The 19,930-nt window shown below is 34.6% G+C and overlaps 1 protein-coding gene across 11 annotated transcripts in view; it reads left to right on the forward strand.

Annotated features, from left to right (window-relative positions):
- The window catches only part of LOC111051247 (tetratricopeptide repeat protein 14 homolog), a 52,066-nt gene extending 37,758 nt beyond the window's left edge, over positions 1-14,308 (forward strand). For all 11 annotated transcript variants that reach the window (XM_022337719.2, XM_039423984.1, XM_039423985.1 and 8 more), the window contains 7 exons: positions 1,181-1,254; positions 2,048-2,234; positions 7,018-7,122; positions 8,455-8,579; positions 9,489-9,669; positions 10,291-10,782; positions 13,579-14,308. In XM_022337719.2, the coding sequence (XP_022193411.2) occupies positions 1,181-1,254; positions 2,048-2,234; positions 7,018-7,122; positions 8,455-8,579; positions 9,489-9,669; positions 10,291-10,782; positions 13,579-14,158 (1,744 nt within the window). In that variant the 3' untranslated portion in view covers positions 14,159-14,308. The remainder of the gene's footprint in view (positions 1-1,180; positions 1,255-2,047; positions 2,235-7,017; positions 7,123-8,454; positions 8,580-9,488; positions 9,670-10,290; positions 10,783-13,578) is intronic.
- Positions 14,309-19,930: the final 5,622 nt, after the last annotated feature.

Raw genomic sequence — 19,930 nt, forward strand, 5'->3', positions numbered from 1 at the left:
TTCAATAAGTAATTTTAACGCGTTGATAGTGCTGAGATTTATACGGAAGGTTCTTAGCTCTGTTAACTAAAGGTCTCAGAATTGAAAGGTTCGTTTAATGTTATGTTTCAAATGTAAATGTAATGTTATGTAGGTTGGGGAGGTTAGGTTTCTGCTTTTAAAAGGCAATATGTTGGTATTATTCTAAATATTTTGATAATTTCTATATGATAAACACAAAGAACGAAAACCTTGACCAAACAGTTGATCATAATGAATAGAATGAGGAATGTCACCCATTTATACAACGACTCTCTCACTAGAATATTTTGCATCTTGATGCGCATATTCTGTTACTGTTGAGGGCTCTAGTAACCTGTTTCACAAAGCTTGGTTACGGACAAGTACTTGTAATAAGTACTTCACAAGCGTTTCACAGAGGAAAATTGGAACATCTTGATGAGTTTACAAGCTCAGTGCCTTCTATTAACATTGTACGTATAAGATGGCGTTGTATCATTTTTGATGTTCTAAAAATTCAACCTAATTATTGTTGTCGATGTTTAAAGGGATTTGTATAATAATTGTTATCAACTAAAGAGTGAAAGTATTCGTCTTATAACTTTATGATATGTTGAATATTGAAATATTCATCCAAATACAGTATTTATAATGTAATTGATAAGAAATGGAAGAATTTTATCAATAAAAAAATGGTTCATGCTCTCCGTATTGATGTTTGTTTTATGTACAGTTCCCATTTGAACAAGAAGTTTTATCACTTAGCTATTGATGAAGTAGTAGCTCTATATACCTTTGATCTATCACGATAATATAATTATGCTATTGAATGGAATCTGTTGAAAAACCGCTTATCATGGGAAAATGCTTCACTCTTTATTAAAAGATATTTTAGACATTCTTATTATGACTAATTTAACAAAAAGTCCATGGGACAGAATTTCCTCACTTGCATTTACAATAGCATATAGTTAAATTTTTAGTATTTATTTATAGAATGTATCACTCGAATCCATCAGAATGTTAGTATTACTTTGAAAGGAAGACCTTTGATAATATGCAGATTTATTGGATTGAATGAACAGAAAGTTTTTTTTCTAATAGAACTTCTGATTCTGATCATTGTCTGAAATTTTAGTTGATCTTGAGAACTGTGTATGAATTGATTTTTTTTTCACAGGAAAAAAGAGAAAAAGGCTATTGAAGAGAAATCAAAAAAGAAGAAGAAAAAGGAGAAGAAGGCTAAGAATAAAAGTATGTATTTTTCTATACACTTTTATGTGAGTTTGTTAGAAATATTTGTATTTGGCACATTTCACTCCAGTATTAGTAAAGCTGTAAACAAGGCGTAATGTCAAGACGTTATGCTATATTGTCTTGATTAATCGATCATTTCCAAACAATATTAGCTGAAATAATAAATTGTCTGAAATGAGATATTTCCCGAAATGTTTAAAAAAAGACCAGAAATGTGGCAGTCCTATGAATCTGAGAGACTTTTGAAAATTGAAATATTTTTCAAATCACGGTTGATTAAATTTTGCTTTAAAGGAAAAGCATTTTTAGTGCGGCTTCTTTACTTTTTCTTTTTTTCCTTCAATAATCATATTGAACAGATGTTTCTGTGTTGTTGTGGTAGATGTCCACATTGATTGAAAATGACTTGAAATTGTCAAAACTACAGATTTATAAAAATAATTTTAAGGTAACAGTTGTTTTGCTATAATCAATCTCTAAAACTCCTTTCTCCCCAAGATTACCTTACTCCTCTGATTTATTGAAACAATTTTGAGTTAGTAGTTTCAGTTTTTACGATATCATCAATCTCAAGTAGACTTCTTTTACTCTAGTTTAATCTTTTATTCTGAAATTATTTTAATAAATCAGTGGTTTTGACAGTCGCAAGTCGTTTTCATTAAATTTGGATAGTTGTTAATCTCTAACTGATACATATGTATGATGTTACTTTTCTCATTTATATTTACGATATATTATTATTCTATTGTATTATATTTTATTCATGTAAATAAATTTTGAATCTTTGCAGGTAAGAAGAAGAAGCGCGAAGAGAAGCGCAAGAAGAAAGCGATGAAGGAACTGGAAGAGAAAAAGTTGAGAGAAGCACTGAAGCGAGAGAAGCGAAGGCGAAGCAGCGCCAGCTTTAGAGCTGGGGACGAAGAGGAGGATGAAGATGATGGCTTCGTGTTCGGCGACAAACCGGATCAGGCCCTCAGGTGAGCTTTAACTCAAGGGCCAAGCCATATGAGGCGTATTTTAGACGAATCGATAGGACAGGAAGCTCTCAGATTGGTTGGGCTTTCGGGAATCAGCTGATAAACAGCCAATCGGAGAGCATCCTGTTCTGCTGACTCGTCTGATAAACGCCTTATGTGGCTTGGCCCTAATTGTGAGACTTGTCCCAACTTCACTCATTGACCACTGAGAATCGTATGTCGTATCATATTTAGTTTCTTCCATTTAATACAAATTCTATCAAAAGAAATCCTCACAAAATGTAATTCTTATTAATAACATGGTTATAACTTAAATTAATAAATTATATAAAAACATTTGATAAATTTCACTATTTTATTGTACAATTACCTGAATTATTAATGCTATCCATTCATCCACGAAGCTGTAGAGCTTTCGAACTAAAATTCGACTTTTCCATTCACGGCCCTGTAATTATTAAACATTTTTTTTGTAAAGATATATTTATATACAGTAGTAGTGAACTTGAATATTACGATTTACTCTTCAAATATTTGAAAAAACCTGGCAAATTATTAGACAGTACAACACATTGGGCGATATGAATAAAGTTGAGCATTTGCTTATACTTCTAAAATATGGAGCATTTGCTTCATTTTCTATGAATAAACGTGAGCAAACCTTTTGCTCTTGCTCATCATAAAAATAGTTTGAGCATTTGCTCAAAAGTGAAAGCTTATACTCGAAATTGTATTAGGCCTAATAAACTAGAGCATTTGCTGAACTTTTGAAGCAAATGCTTAAAAAAAAGGTGAGTCTAGTCTAGAGCAGCTTTTCACCTTTTGCTCATAGTAAAATGGCTCAACTAATTCGTATGAGGAAGAAGAAACTATACCAGATACGATCACAACCAATAGTTGAGAACTATAAAACTCTTTTTAGATTCAACCATGATATATCACCATTATTCCTAAAAAAGAATAAATACAAATGACAGCTATCTGATATAAAAATAGCCATCACAAAATAGGAAATAGGCATTTGAAGATAAGAGTGTAGACGATTATAAGAAGGCTATTGATATTATAAGATTATGCTGAAGATTATTATAGAGATGACGTTTTTTCACGCTATTATTTCAAAATTCTAAACTCAACTAACCTAAAACTCATTTCATAAATAGAAAACAGAGCAGACGACGCAAACACAAGCAAGCGGTGTCTCCTACTTGCATATTTAGCGCTTACGTGAGCTGTAAAAACAAAGTAAGGCCACAAAGGCGAATCAGCTGATGAAAAATCTTTAAAATAAGTGAGCATTTTCTCCAGAGTTCAGGAGCATCAGGTAAGAGTATAAGGTAAAGCTTATTCATATAAAAATGAGCAAATGCTTATGCTTCTACCTAATGCTCATGAGCAAAACCTTATGCTCCATACTTTACTCATGAGCATATGCTTTGATTTTATTCATATGGCCCATTTTCTCTTCAAAATCTAAATTTCAACCGATCTTCTCTGAGTAATTAGAATAATTATTCATTATTTTCTTCAAAATTACGTGGATAACGTTTATAAGAGTTGAGAATTCTCAGCAAAAAAATATGGTTTGATATGTCTTGAACCCCCAACCTTTGATTCATGAACCGCGCTAGCTACCAAGTAAGCTACGGAGTCACTTGGAAAAAACCCTGTTTGGTTGGGTTATAGTTACGTAAACTTTGAATCACAAATTTAATAAATTTGTTTTAATTATGAAATTAAAAATAATTGATTAATAGCAGTAAATACCATGTCCACACTCTGTAAATTTAGAATCTTTACAAAATTTGAGGTTAATCAGTTCAGTAGTTCAGAAGTAATTATGCGTCATTCGTGTATTTCCTATCCCGTACATGTTTTAGACGATTCGTTCCTTAATTGACCGAGCGAAGTGAGGTCTAAGATTCAAGTCGACGGTTTGGCATTTCTCTTAATGTTTAAATGTTTATATGTTTATCTCTTTTCTTTTAAATGTCCGAAACATTTTGTGATAAAATATTTCAAAAAATCTGGTGTGGCGCACTCACACAACTTTCCTTGCCGTTATGAAAATTTATCACCTGACGCTAGTGTTCTCGCGCATCTCAAATCTACTATTCAAAGATATGAGACAGCTGGTGATAGGACAATAACGCTGCAGACACACGAGGTCTGCTATCTCTTCGTAGTGAATGATTTAATAGAACCAACAATTGCTAACAGTTTGCAATTTAATAATCACATTTTCTCGAATTTCAAGCTTATTTTCAGTTTTAGGTGAAAATGTTACTGGACATTAATTGCAGACATTTTCATGCTCAGTCTTTTCCACTTGAAATTTTTTGTTTAAATTGTATATGAAGGCTGCTAATTTAGAATCTAAAATCAAACTTTGCATAGATGGGGCGGAGCTCCTGAAATTTTTACATATATAGGACTTGTTGCAATTGATAGAGCTTATCAATGACTATTTCAGGTATGAATTTGAACAAAATCGTTGGAGCCGTTTTCGAGAAAATCGCGTAAAACCCTGTTTTTTACAACATTTTCGCCATTTTAGCCGCCATCTTGGATTGCATTTGATGGAAATTGTTCGTGTCGGATCCTTAAAGTGTAAGGACCTTACGTTCCAAATTTCAAGTCATTGTTGTATTTCCATAAGGTCTATAGTTTCAATCAGGTACTTGTGGATGAGAATACTGCGTGAGGTCTACTGTTCAAAGAACTACTACATAGTTATATTATAGATTTGTCATTGAAACATTGTTTTTAAATTGCATCTTTCTTCAGATGACTGTATTACTAGAGCAAAAAATTTGTGTAAAGCGGCATGGAATATTATAAAAACTGAGTCAGCAACTTCTGGATATAAACAGCAAGAGCCACCTATATCAGCAGATGTTTTAAACAATTATTTTATAAATGTATCATGTGCTATTAATGCTAGTAACGTACCTTCTGAGAATCATTCAATTTTGTTAAATAAATTTAAAATGCCTTTGAACTTAGAAAATAATAATTTCAAATGGAAAAAAGTGGAACCAAAGCTGGTTCTTGACATTGTAAAAAATCTAAGCACTTCATCAGCAGGTGATATTTATGGCCTGAGCAATGTCGTTGTCAAAGGTTTCATAGAAGGTATACTGACACCTCTTACATTTCTGATTAATTCAGTTCTTATGGGTGGAAAATTTCCAGATTGCTTAAAGCTCAGTAAGGTAACTCCGGTTTACAAGAAAGGTGATAAAACGCAGCCTAATAGTTACAGACCAATAGCTTTAGTTCCTATAATAGGTAAGATTATTGAAGCCTGTATGTTTGTTCAATTGTACGACTATTTTAATTCCAATGACTTACTCTATGAACATCAATATGGTTACCGACCGAAACATTCTACCATAACAGCCGTTGAGACTGTTGTTAATAGGATATTAGAAGCATTTGAGAATAAGTTAATTGCAGGTGTGTGTCTAATAGATTTACAAAAAGCATTCGACTGCATATCACACTCTATTCTGGAGAATAAATTACGCCACTATGGTATCTTGGGCAGTGAGCTAAATGTAATCATGTCTTATCTGCAGAATAGGAGACAAGTTGTAATTATAAACAGTAAGAAGTCAGAAGTTGTAAAGGTGATAGCAGGAGTACCTCAAGGGTCGATATTGGGCCCATTCCTATTTCTAATATTCATGAATGACTTTCATTGTAGTGTATCATCTAATAATTGTCTACCAATACTGTATGCAGACGACACATCATTGATGTGCTCTCAAAAAAGACAGGAAGACGTTACAGCAAGGTTGATAGAGAGTATCCAATTGTCTACGGCCTGGTTTGAATCTAATAGATTAGCAATTAATAATGATAAGACTGAGAATATATATTTTTCATTGGCGAACAATGTTTGTGAGAATAGATCAGTCAAATTGTTAGGTTTATATTTAGATAATAAGTTAACATGGAAAGAGCAAGTGGAGTTTGTATGCAGGAAAATTTCAAGAGTAGTCTATCTTATAAGGAAGTTAAAATATTGCGTAGGTACTCAAACACTACTGATGACCTATTTTGGCCTGTTCCACTCACTCATCAGTTATGGAGTTATGCTGTGGGGGAACAGCAGCAATGCAGGAAGGGTGTTAATACTACAGAAAAAAGTCATCAGAATTATTGCTAACCTGCAGCAAAGAGATTCCTGTAGAGAGAGTTTTATTAAATTCGGTATAATGACTGTGACTTCATTGTATATTTACTACAATCTAATCCAGGTGAGAAACAATTTGGGAAATTATCTTCAAAATAGTGATAACCATAATTACAATACCAGACAAAACGGTGACCTTCTCACACCCTATGTAAGATTGTCTAGAACTCATAGGAGTCATATGTATCAGAGGCATGTAATGTTTAATAAAATCCCCATAGCAATAAGAAATTTGCAAGAAAAAAGCTTTAAATTAGTGGTAAAGAATTGGCTGAAAAAGAATCCATTTTATAACTTAAGAGAATTTCTAGACTGTGATATTAGTAGTATTGCTAGACTGTGAGCTATAATTAGTTTTCATGTTATATATTATATTGTAATATGTATTTCAAATTTATATTTTGACGAAGCCTATTGCATTGATGTTTATATGTTTAATGGCAAATAAAATTCTTATTCTTATTCTTATTCTATATTCTTATTCAGCGTTATTCTATCATGTATTTTTCATCAAGTATGCGTTTTTATTAATAGAAGAATTTAATGATATCACAGATTTAACATTGTAATTGTACATTCCAGGATGCTTAGTATGGGAAATATCAGAGAGTTGGAAGACTTGAAGAGTCAATTGAGTGCGTACTACGCCAAAGTAGAAAAAGAATCTCCTCCCTCAACTCTAAAAAAGTGAGTAAATAGGATGCGCATGGTCTTTACCAATCTCAAATAACACTAGTCTATGCAGTCTTTTGTATACATTATTCTAGTCTGAGTAATTTCCTAATATTATCTTTATTATTAAGCGAATAAAAGTGCGAATCATCTGGACCTTCATCATATTATTCTACAAATATTTTGCATTGAAACTGTAAACGTTAAAGGAGCTAAGTTGTCAAACTTGAAATTTTTTTCAAGGAAAACATGGCCTTATTTTTTCAACTTTTTTACTTCCTTCTTTCAAAGTTTTCTTTCTAAGTCAGTAAGCATGTTTTACTCAGATATTATCAGAATCGACGTGAAGTATAATATAATTTATAGGCTAACGATTATCCACTTTGCATGAATAAACTACTAAATTCTGTATGAAATTGGTTTTACTAAGACAATAGGTTCCATTTTTAGGTGCCATACACGAAATTATGAATTAAATTATTATTCGCTAACTCTTAATTTTAAAGAAAAGGATTCAGAAATCAATAATCTATTGTAACTGAGTAATTCAGATTTCTGTGTTAGTTCTAGGATTTAATGAATAGAATATTGATGAAAATATCTTGAGATTGTAACTAATTGCCAGGTGAGTTGATTGGCTCGGGCAAACCCTGTTTCCATATCATTCACGGTATGATGACATCATGTGTAATATGTGGTGCAGTAGTAGCCCACCATAATATTTTAGCAGTTCCACAGCTATCTTTTCTTATTTTAATTGAGATACTAATTCATTTTATTCCATTGAGGGAATTGAAGAACTCAATTGCACGTTGATCGAATTAAATTATTTGTTTTTGGTTTCAGGATTAATAAACTATTATATTATTAAGAAACGTACTCATTTATCGTTATTGTGATGGACTTTATTGAGATGATCACTGATTGATGGAGCTTGTTTGTAAAGTTGAATCCAGTACAATTTATATGGACGGCAAAAAATCTTACGTTCAAAAATCGATGTGTGTGTATCTAGTCTAAGGTATCTCTATCTTCTACATAACTGTAGGAAGTGAACACAGAAGGCCTACTGTACCCCAATATTGAAGACATTTGACGTCTTTTAATACTGAAAATGGATGCTGAGCTATGATCTGCCGAAAACGATATGACTCACTCTCTTTGTTCAATGATAACACGGTCTTTGGCAGTTTCCATTATCATTTACTGATTAGCACAATAATTATTTCCTGTCCTCCTTATCTTTGAACCTCTCTATCCTATCTTGTTCCTTTTCCTTGAAATAATTTGTTATCAATCAATAGTAAATTATCAAATTTATATTCATGACTTGTTCTGTATCTACAGGAAGGATCACTCATCTGAAAAGGGCTTTGGATCAAGCAAAATCAAAATGTCGCCGAAGATGTACGAAGATGAGGATGAGTCGAAGGAGGTGGATAGTTCTCCTCCACCTCCTCCTCTCCCTTCTCGTAAGTACTATTTAATTCATTGCTGAAAGTAAATATGCTATTTCAATCTCATGAAGGATTGGTTCCATTCAATCTTTACAAAATGTTATCTAATTATAAACCAAGTATGGACGAGGTAACATAAATTGTTTGGTGTTAAGTTCTTTGAAACTCAATTCATCCGGCTTGTCAACTTCTTTGAGGCTTTTCATTAATTTATTCTTGCAAATTATAGAAATGATTGAGAGGAAAAAGCAGAATTTTTCCTTCCAATATTTTCATGAATAAATAGAATCAAATTTTTTTCCCAATTATATTCAAGTTTAGTGACTTAAACCTAGTCAGGTTAGTGAGATAAACTATAACTTTAAATAAGGAATCAATTCCTTTTGATGATATAAGTAATAGTTCAATAAATCTAATCGAGGAATTAGATGGAGAAAATTGTTCTTTCACAACACGCTTCGAACTCTATATAATCTAGACACATTATTTGTTGTTTCCAATTCCACAAAATTGTGATCATTTTGAAATTGACAATGAAAAGATTCTTTGTTGTGTTATTTTAGATAACATTCAAGGCTCTGTATTCATTTTAGTTATAGATTTCAGAATTTATCCATAAGTTGTTCAATTGTGCATGAAAACGAAATTTCATTTTTGATATTGTTTTGAAGTAATGTTATTTTACAAGAAAATCATGGCATGATGTATCATGTATAGGCAGATAGGCTCTGTATTCATTCAAGCCTTTTGTATTTTTAGATCCAAACAGAATATATTCGAACGTTGTTTGTGCATGAAAACTATACTTTATTAAACACGTGAATGTTGAATGATTGAGTTGGACGGACTGGTGGAATGCTGACAGATTGAAGTGAAAAGCTATTTGGTTAGTATAAGTAAGAGTTGGTGTAATGTGTGTTGAAGGGAATCTGACAAGCTCGTTGCTGGTGAAGAAGCGACTGGAGCTGTTGAGTGCAGAGTCGCCGCTGTCGCACATTGCAGCCGCCGCTTCTGCCGCCGCAGCCAAGGACGACAGCCCGGCGCAGCGCCTCGCTGACATCATGCCTCCCAAGTTCAAAATGCAGATAGGCAATGCTGGCAACAGGTGTGTCACATCAAGTCAACTTTCTTCAATTCACAAACATGCTTTAATTTTGTTTATTAAACTCTGTTCAAATAGTATCGTAGACACAAGATGCCTATTTATTGATGAGGATTATTTGTTTTTTTAACAAGAGCAAATTAAGAAAATTGTGTCCATTATTTTCAACAATTATAATAGTCAAGTTAATTATATCTGAGCAATCTATCAATCCAATTGGAAAGAAAAATGTACAAATAATATGAATTTAATTATTCCTAGATTGATAGAATTATCAATATTAATAATAAAATATAATATGAATATTATTATTGTCAGATTGATAGAATTACTATGTCAATATGTTCAGACTAAAGGAGTAAGAATCTCATGTATTGTGTTCTATGTTGAATTTTACTCATCTCAGCTTTGTTTCATCTTTGATTCTGATCTGTGAAAATACCTGTATATATTTTTATGTTTTGAAGTTTTTCAATCAATGGATCACGTGTAAATTTCAAACAAGAAAGATCGGTCAGGTTAAGTGGATTAACAAAAACATGAAATTATATTTTATTCATGTGCAGGTTTTTACAAATAGTATTTAATTATGCTAATGACGCTCGCACAATTGTTGTTGTTCAGGTTGAAAGGATTGAAGAAGGACGATCAGTCGGTGTCGCGAGATGTGTGGGAAGACGACAGAGAGAGGAGCGACCGTGACCGCGACCTGACTCGCTTTGTGTTTGTGAAGGACGATGGCGGGAGCGAGGAGGGGGAAGCAAAGAAGTCGCCCGACATGAAGGGCAAGAACGACGAGACTGGAAGTGGGGGGGCGGCTGGCAACGACTCGTTCCGAATGAGTAGAAGTCCGGACGTGAAACCCCAACTGAAGCGAAAACTGCGCACGCGCACCTCTGACTCTGAGTCTAGTGACTCGGGCGGCGACCGACGCGCCAAAAAGAACGGCGATCGCTCGAACGACGAAAGCTCGCGGTCGCGTAGTCGCTCGCGATCGCATAAAAAATATTCTAGCGAATCCCCAAAGAAGTATTCTAGTGAATCACGCTCGTCTTCCTACCATCGCAAGGAACGCAGCCGTTCAAAGTCTGGCTCCTATCGCAGCCGATCACGCAGGTTAGTACATTTCAACTATTATTATGTCGTCTTATTCGTGTTGTATGTTGAGTTAATGGAGTCTTTGAATTCCAGACAATATTCAAATGAAAAATTCAAATTCATTTATTTGCCATAAAAATTATATAATACAAATTCATAAAATAAATTTTCAACATTTCATTATGGCACTACCGGCTAAGACAACTTGTGCGCCGGCAGCTAGGTATTATAAACATGTCAATAGAAGAAAAAAGGAAAAATATCAATATTGTTCGACGAATAAATTAAAAAAATATATAAAAAAAAGTAAATTCGTATGGCTTTTGTTGGTGGGGAGTCCCTTGCGGGAAGGTCCCACCGCCTGAATATATAATTTAAGCCGTCAATGGGCCTTACGACTGTCATACTTCAGCCGGGACCGACAGTTTAACGTGCCCATCCGATAACACGGGAGTGATCTGGTTAAAAAACTTTTTGTATTGAGAGGGTTTGAACCCGGGATCTCTATGCTGCTACGCAGGCACTCTATCCACTAGACCACGGATCACTCAAAAAAAAAAAAAAAATACCGTATATATATATATATAATTTTCTTGATAATTTTTATACAAAGGATTAAAAATATTCTTAGTTACTACTTCAATATTAAGTCATATTGCCCACCATTTAGAAATAAGCATGAAAAAGTGTATGTATCTTTGCCTGAGCCAGTATCGTGTCTGGTACTTTACTACTTTTTGTGTAGTTGAGGAGTTGATATTGTGGTAATAATTCATATTGAATGAAAAAGACTAAGAAATTGTCAAAAAACCACAGATTTATTGATACTTAGAAAGACCGGTTTCGGTTCTATCTATGATAGAGTTTATCAGAGATTGACAATGGTGTAATAACCGAAACCGGTCTTTCTAAGTATCAATAAATCTGTGGTTTTCGACAATTTCTTATTCTTTTTCATTCAATCTGGTACTTTATGCCAGGCATTCAGAAATCATGGGTTTCTCTTATTTTTATAAATTATGTATGTATTGAATTTTAATAATAAAAAACTGGGCTAATTTATAACTAAAATTTTATATTTTAATTTTTCTATAAAAGTTGTGACATTTTTCGTTCAACTTACATGTTTACAGTTGAGTCAGTAAGAACTCAATATAACAATGTAGCGTTCGATAAATATTCTAATAATTTAATTAATATTATCAAGCTCAATTCATCCTTGATAAGTAAGTGCGATCAAGGTGCAACCTGTATTAACTTTCAATTAGTGACAAAATAATTCTTTTTCAACAACAAAACTTGATGAAGACTTGTAATCGGACAGAAAAATTAGCTTCTGCCTTTTTTTTAGATTATAAAATTCTGAATAAAATGAGATTATTCGGAGCTCTCTATCTCCAATGAGTACTGAGTAATGATTTTTCAAAAATGAGTGAAATTTGAAGAAAAAATCAATTTTGATGAATTTTAGTTATTGATCAACAATATCTTCCGATTGTTATCGTTTAGATTCATAATGCCTCAATTAGATACATTTCGGTCTCAAAATTTTATAGTTTTTTAAAGTTTGGACTTTTCTAATCAATTGTGATTGATTTCATTCAATTTTGAAGTATTTTTTTAAATTTAAAAATGATTTTTGTGTGTTTTTAATTGTAAATTGAGTGTGTAATTGAATAATGTTAAGTGACACATAACCTAGCTACATTTGGACTGTTGTATAAATTAGAATTGGAACCGTTTTGGGCTTATAAGCCTGTGGTACTTTTCTATAAGTTGTGTAATTCTGATGATTAAATAAATAAATAATTCAAAATCCCTCTGGGCTTATTTTTGTGCTCTACAATCTGAGATCAGGTAGAGCGCTCTATCTCATATAGATTTCCAGGTACACCTGACAACGCTCCTTGTATTGTGAGAAACACCTAATTTTCAGCTCTAACTATCATCACCAACTACATTGTCCTCACATTGATATTTCGCACAATGACAAGTTCATGAGATTATGTTCTATGAGAATCACCCGTTAGATGCACTTCATTTCAGTATTTCCTAGTGGAGAGGCGCGCTTAAGGACACCGCAAGGATCAAAATTTCAAACACATGAATTTTGACACATTGTTCGGATCTCATCGTACTACAACTTAATTCTCTTCGGCTCGTCAAGGCGGTTCAAAATCATGCATCATAAGTCAAATTCGGTCGAAAAATGGAAAATTTATTGTTGAGTGTACTTAAGCCCATATTCCAATACACAAAAAATGGCCAATTTCTATTTTTAATTTTTCTGTCCGATTACGAGATTTGGCAGAAACAGCTGAAAACTGGAAAATGAGCCGGAAATACGAGGTTTTTGGGCCACTCTGTATCTAGCACAAGGGAATTTTGCTTGAAGAAATTGGTTCTGGACTTCTTTTATGTACCCAAATAATTATTAAAAAATCAGAACTACAATATAAATTGCATGCACCAATGTATATAGTGACTGGACTACTATCCTAAAAAATAGTGATATCTCCTGTACAGTAGTTAGAAGCAAAAATATCGGCAAAAGGTAGATGTGCGCCAGGGTGGGCTGTAACATCAGTTTGAAAGCAAAATCAAAATCACTTTGAAAGTAAAAGTAATTATTAATCACACTATACAATGTTTGGCATGAAATGCATGATCAATATATTGATGAGAAATATTCCAAGTTCAGCCATGTCTTTATGGTTTTGTTCTGTATTTTATTCATTCTCGATAATGATGTACTATTTGATGAGCTAATAATAATTATTACAGTACAATAATAGTGTATAATAACTTTGACAGATACCGGAGCTCGGAATCAGGATCATACCGATCACGCTCCTACTCAAGGTCACGCAGCCGCTCTCGATCGGGCGACTACAGGCGATCCCGCAGCCGCTCCGATGACCGTCACCATTACCGCAAATACGTGGGCCGCTACCCACGCACCCGCGGCACTTACTACCGGCCACGCTTTCAAAACTACAAGAATCCGCGTGGTGGCGGCGGATACGGGGGCGGACAGAGAGGCCACCGCAACCGCGGCTACGGCAATCGCGGCGGCAACCGCGGCTATATTCCGCGCATGCGTGGTCGTGGCCGTCCGCGCTTCTTCCACCACAAGTACGGCGACCGGCGCGACTACCGGCGCTACGACCGAGGCGGGTCGCGCTCTGACGAGGACGACCTGAGTCCGATGCGCAAGGTGGAGTCGGCCAAGGAACGCATCGACAAGATGATCGGCGACCAGGCCGAAAAGCGGCATTCGGGTCCCCTGAGCGAGGGCGAGGAGCGCGACGACGACTACATCGACCGCAAGGACTATGACGGCAAGTGGGGCAAGGAGCCCGAGGGCCCCCGCCTGCCCCCTCATGACCAGTAGACACAACAGTATTGTCACAACATCTACTTCATATTACTATTAACGATTATTGATAGACATTTTCATATAAGATAACTTTCTTTTCATCGATGTATTATAATGGATTAGCTGTTACTTTAACGATTAAATTGAATCTGTCTATATCAGTTATTGCTTTTTTTCATTTCTATACCTATTGATTAGTAGGCCTAGAGCAAGGAATTTGACAGATTTGTTAAAATGTTTAAAAAATGTCGTATTTGAAGTTTGATTGACATTTTGTCGATATAAATGTTTGTTATTACGTTACTCTTTATACAATTTCTTGTTGTAAGTAATGCCTACTTTATATATACAAGCTCTATCGTACTCTACTATTCAGTTTTATTGATAGTTTCGGACTAAGTTCAAATAAATTTGTTATTGAAAACACAAATTTAAATTGTCAACCACTTTTTATTATACTATAGAGAAACAATAGCATTCTATTATGCTACTATTTCTCTATGAATATACATAGAACCTGGTTTCGTGGCTTTACCAGCCACATCTTCAGCTGTTTGTTTTGTAAACAAAGCCACGAAAGCAGGTTCTGTGTATATTATAATATTTAGCGGTTGACAATTTAAATTTGTGTTTTCATTATGGAAAAGTACCACAACATCACTGTAAAATTTGTTATTATTTTGGCGCAATAATGTTATGGTTATTGTTGAGTTCATAAACCGTGGCGCGAATATCTGTACGCACCTTAAGGATCCGACATGAACAATTTCGATCAAATTAAATTCAAGATGGCGGCTAAAATGGCGGAAATTTTGTCAAAAACAGGGTTTTTCGCGATTTTCTCGAAAACGGCTCCAACGATTTTGATCAAATTTATACCCAAAATTGATAAGCTCTATCAACTGCCACAAGTCCCATATCTGTAAAAATTTCAGGAGCTCCGCCCCATCTATGCAAAGTTTGATTTTAGATTTCCAATTATCAGGTTTCAGATACAATTTAAACACAAAAATTCAAGTTGAAAAGATTGAGCATGAGAATCTCTACAAGTAATGTTCAGTAACATTTTCACCTAAATTTGAAAATAAACATGAAATTCGAGAAAATGTGATTATCCAATTACAAACGGTTGACAACTGTTGATTCTATTAAATCATTCACTATGAAGAGATAGCTGACGTGTGTCTCCGGCATTATTGTCCTGTCACCAGGTGGCTCAGATAGTAGACTTGAGATGAGCGTGAACACTAGCGTCAGGAGATAGCAGACCTCTTGTGTTCCAGCGTATTTAAATTGTCAACAGCTGGCTCAGACTTTTAAATAGTAGACTTGAGATGCGCGTGAACACTAGCGTCAGGTGATCAATTTTCATAACGGCAAGGAAAGTAGTGTGAGTGCGCCACACCAGATTTTCAGTTTTATGGGAGCTATAGTTTACTTTGACATCTGTGCAACGAAAAGTGGAGTTATGGCTTCATAAATAAGTTAAATGCCTGATTTTAACTTTATGTGACGACTCTGCAACCGGGCATAAGTAAGTTAGAATGCGCTCGCTAGTTTCCGTTAGTACATAAATGTAAATTTGGAAAGGGCGGCGCCGTGTGCCGTATGGCTACACGCAAAGAATGTGCTTTGAGCTTTCCACTACATCAGATGAAAATAAGTGATTGAAAGGTTAAAGTTTGATTCGCAGACAACTTAATTTCCGTAAGTTCTAATAGTATTCATAATCACTCGGTTGGGCTGAGTGGGGGGATTAGAATTGGTGAGACTATATTTTACTGTTACTGTTGTGTGCGAATCTAGCTTTAAGCTCGGGATACACGCAACGAGCCTGTGCCGAGATACGGGGCCGAGCTACAAACAAACAAACAAATTTCTCTTAATGTTTAAATGTTTAAATTGCGCATTTACGACGAAACCCGGTAATAGATTTTCATGAAATTTGACATGTATGTTCTTTTTTTATAAAAGGAAAAATCTGGTGTGGCGCACTCACACAACTTTCCTTGCCGTTATGAAAATTGATCACCTGACGTATTTCATGCTTATTTTCAATTTTAGGTGGAAATGTTACTGGACATTAATTGCAGAGATTTTCATGCTCAATCTTTTCCACTTAATTTTTGTTGTTTAAATTGTATATAAAGGCTGATAATTGAGAATCTAAAATCAAACTTTGCATAGATGGGGCGGAGCTCCTGAAATTTTTACAGATATAGGACACGTTGCAGTTGATAGAGCTTATCAATGACTATTCCAGGTATGAATTTGATCAAAATCGTTGGAGCCGTTTTCGAGAAAATCGCGAAAAACCATGTTTTTGACAACATTTTCGCCATTTTAGCCGCCATATTGGATTGCATTTGATCGAAATTGTTCGTGTCGGATCCTTATAGTGTAAGGACCTTACGTTCCAAATTTCAAGTCATTCTGTAAACTGGGAGGTGAGATATCGTGTACACAGACGCACATACACTCATACACACACACACACACACACACACACACACACACCACACACACACACACACACACAAACAGACCAATACCCAAAAACCACTTTTTCGGACTCAGGGGACCTTGAAACGTATAGAAATTAAGAAATTAGGGTTCCTTAATTTTTTTAAAAAATATAGGCAATACTTTCCTTACCTAAGGTAATAGGGCAAGGAAAGTAAAAAGGAGCCTCCTTCATACGCCAATATTAGAGTAAAAATCAGTATCAGACTATAGAATTATTCATCATAAATCAGCTGACAAGTGATTACACAGATGTGTGGAGAAGCCAGTCTATTGCTGTATTTCCATAAGTTTAGACCTCACGCAGTATTCTCATCCACAAGTACCTGATTGAAACTATAGACCTCATGGAAATACAGCAATAGACTGGCTTCTCCACACATCTGTGTAATCACTTGTCCGCTGATTTATGATGAATAGTTCTTTAGTCTGATTTTTACTCTAATATTGGCGAATGAAGGAGGCTCCTTTTTCCTTTTATATTATCCTTGAGATGCAAATTTCTAAAAAACCTTGTATATACGTCGACGCGCAATTAAAAAAGGAACATACCTGTCAAATTTCATCAAAATCTATTACCGCGTTTCGCCGTAAATGCGCAACATTTAAACATTTAAATATTCAAACATTTAAACATTAAGAGAAATGCCAAACCGTCGACTTGAATCTTAGACCTCACTTCGCTCGGTCAACAACACTACTAGTAGTTCTGTGAACAGTAGACCTCACGCAGTATTCTCATCCACAAGTACCTGATTGAAACTATAGACCTTATGGAAATACAGCAATAGACTGGCTTCTCCACACATCTGTGTAATCACTTGTCAGCTGATTTATGATGAATAATTCTATAGTCTGATTTTTACTCTAATATTGGCGTATGAAGGAGGCTCCTTTTTCCTTTTATATTATCCTTGAAATGCAAAATTTCCAAAAACCTTGTATATACGTGGACGCGCAATTAAATAGAAATTTAGAAATTGGGGTACCTTAATTTTTTTCGCAAAGCAATACTTTCCTTACCTATGGTAATAGGGCAAGGAAAGTAAAAAGGAACATACCTGTCAAATTTCATGAAAACCTATTACCGCGTTTCGCCGTAAATGCGCAACATATAAACATTCAAACAATAAGAGAAATGCCAAACCGTCGACTTGAATCTTAGACCTCACTTCGCTCGGTCAATCAAGCTACTGATTTCCTGTGAATGGTGGCTTTTCCTATTTTTTTGTTTGGATGGATCACCAACTATAATTTATTGGTATCATCTATAGAAGATCTTTTGATTTTATATTTTTCAATTTTAAACTAATTACCTGTAGACACAGAAGATGAGATTCATCTCATCTGCTGGTATATATAATATTATTTCGGTGCATAACAATACCACAATCAGTCATGTATCGTACATATAGGCTATATCAGCAATAAAATTGTTATTTTCTGCCTTATGTATCTAAACGTAATTAGTTTTAAATTTAAAATTCAAGACACAGTCACGGGTTCCTTATTTTATACTTTTTGTTGTTTATTTTATTATATTACTAGCAGGAACCCGTAGTTCGCAAGTATCTATTTTCAAACTTGATAATCTGAAAACTTGGCGTAATGAAGTTTTGAAGAATTGAAAATTGGCCTATTAACCATCCTTGGTTAATTAAGAATCTAGCCTATATGCAAAATTTCAAGTTAATTAGTCCAGTAGTTCAGACGATGCGTCTGAATGTGATGATGCGTCAAACATAATTTTCCTATCCCGTACCGTACGTGTATAAGCCAACTCTTTATTTTTTTATAGATACAGTATGGTTACCGACTGCAAGAGATAGGAGTGTGGAACAGAATATTTGTGAAACTATGATAGCGCCAGAAGTGTCTCAAACTCAATAGTAGGTACTACATGAACTTTTTGAAAGTGATTTGAAAAAATGGAAATTACCGAATGTAATATTTGAACATTTTCCTATTATCAATTCTCTTTGCCTCAAAAGGTAAATTATTGAAAAATTTCGGACCTAGAAATACAAACGATTTCTGGAAACAAGTGGTATATGACCTGGGAAGCCTTAGCAGATCAGAAGTGACTCTCCTAGTTTGATAATTTGTTCTCTCCCTGAAAAGTGCCTGACCACTGTTTCCAGACATTACAAAGAATAGGTATAAAACTTTGAAAACATATATGTATCTTAGAGGCAAGCATTTTATATCTTGAAAAAGGGGAAAGGCATGTTCATATCTTCCTGATTTTTTAACAGCTCTGACAATAGATTTTTGTAAGGTTATAAGTGGTCTCAAGTGGGTAATGTAAGTAGAGCCCCAACAACTTATTCCATAATTCAGTTTAGAGTCAACAAGAGCAAAATATAACTGTCTAAGAATGGTGGTTGGAAGAATCTTATTTAGAAAATAGAATTTTCTCAGGATATGTAAAAGATAATTTTTAACATAACGTATGTGTAGAGACCAGGTAAGCTTCTCATCTACTGTAACACCTAAATATTTGATGGAGTCAATTTGCGTGACAACTTGACAGTTACCGTACAATTATTCCGCAAACAATCAACGTGGAACTTCAAACCAGATGGTAAATTCCAGCTTGACGACAGTGTGAACAGAATATACTTGGTCTTTGACAGGTTGAGAGACAGATTATTGTGTTTGAACCACAACAACAACCTATCAACATCAGTCTGCATCACACTCTCCAAGTCCAAACCATCCAACCCACAATATGCAAAAGCAGTGTCATCTGCGAATGACACTGGCACACCATTGTAGTTACATGAGAAAAGGTCATTTATGAATACAAGAAATAGGATTGGCCTAAGGACCGATCCTTGTGGTACTCCACAATCTACTACCTGGACCTCACTCTTCACACCTCCTATGACAACATATTGCACCCTTTCTTTCAAATAGGATGAAAACCACATATTATGTGCAACACCTCTGATACCAGCATTATATAGTTTGTCCAGCAGAATTTTGTGGCTTACTGTGTCGAATGCCTTTTTTATATCCAGGAATAATCCTGCAACACAGTTCGCTGGTCTGGAGTTAATGCCAGAATATATAGCTGTCATGAAAGTATGAAGAGCCATCTCTGTATTCATCAACTCACGAAAACCAAATTGGTTTTTATAAAAAAAGTTACATGAGTTGAGAAAATCAAGAATCCTTTTTCTCATTACCTTTTCTAACAGCTTAGAAAAAATTGAAAGTAAGGATATAGGTCGATAGTTAGTTAATTTTGATCTAGAGCCA

Source organism: Nilaparvata lugens, chromosome 3 (genome assembly GCF_014356525.2).
Source record: "Nilaparvata lugens isolate BPH chromosome 3, ASM1435652v1, whole genome shotgun sequence".
Classification (NCBI taxonomy): domain Eukaryota; kingdom Metazoa; phylum Arthropoda; class Insecta; order Hemiptera; family Delphacidae; genus Nilaparvata; species Nilaparvata lugens.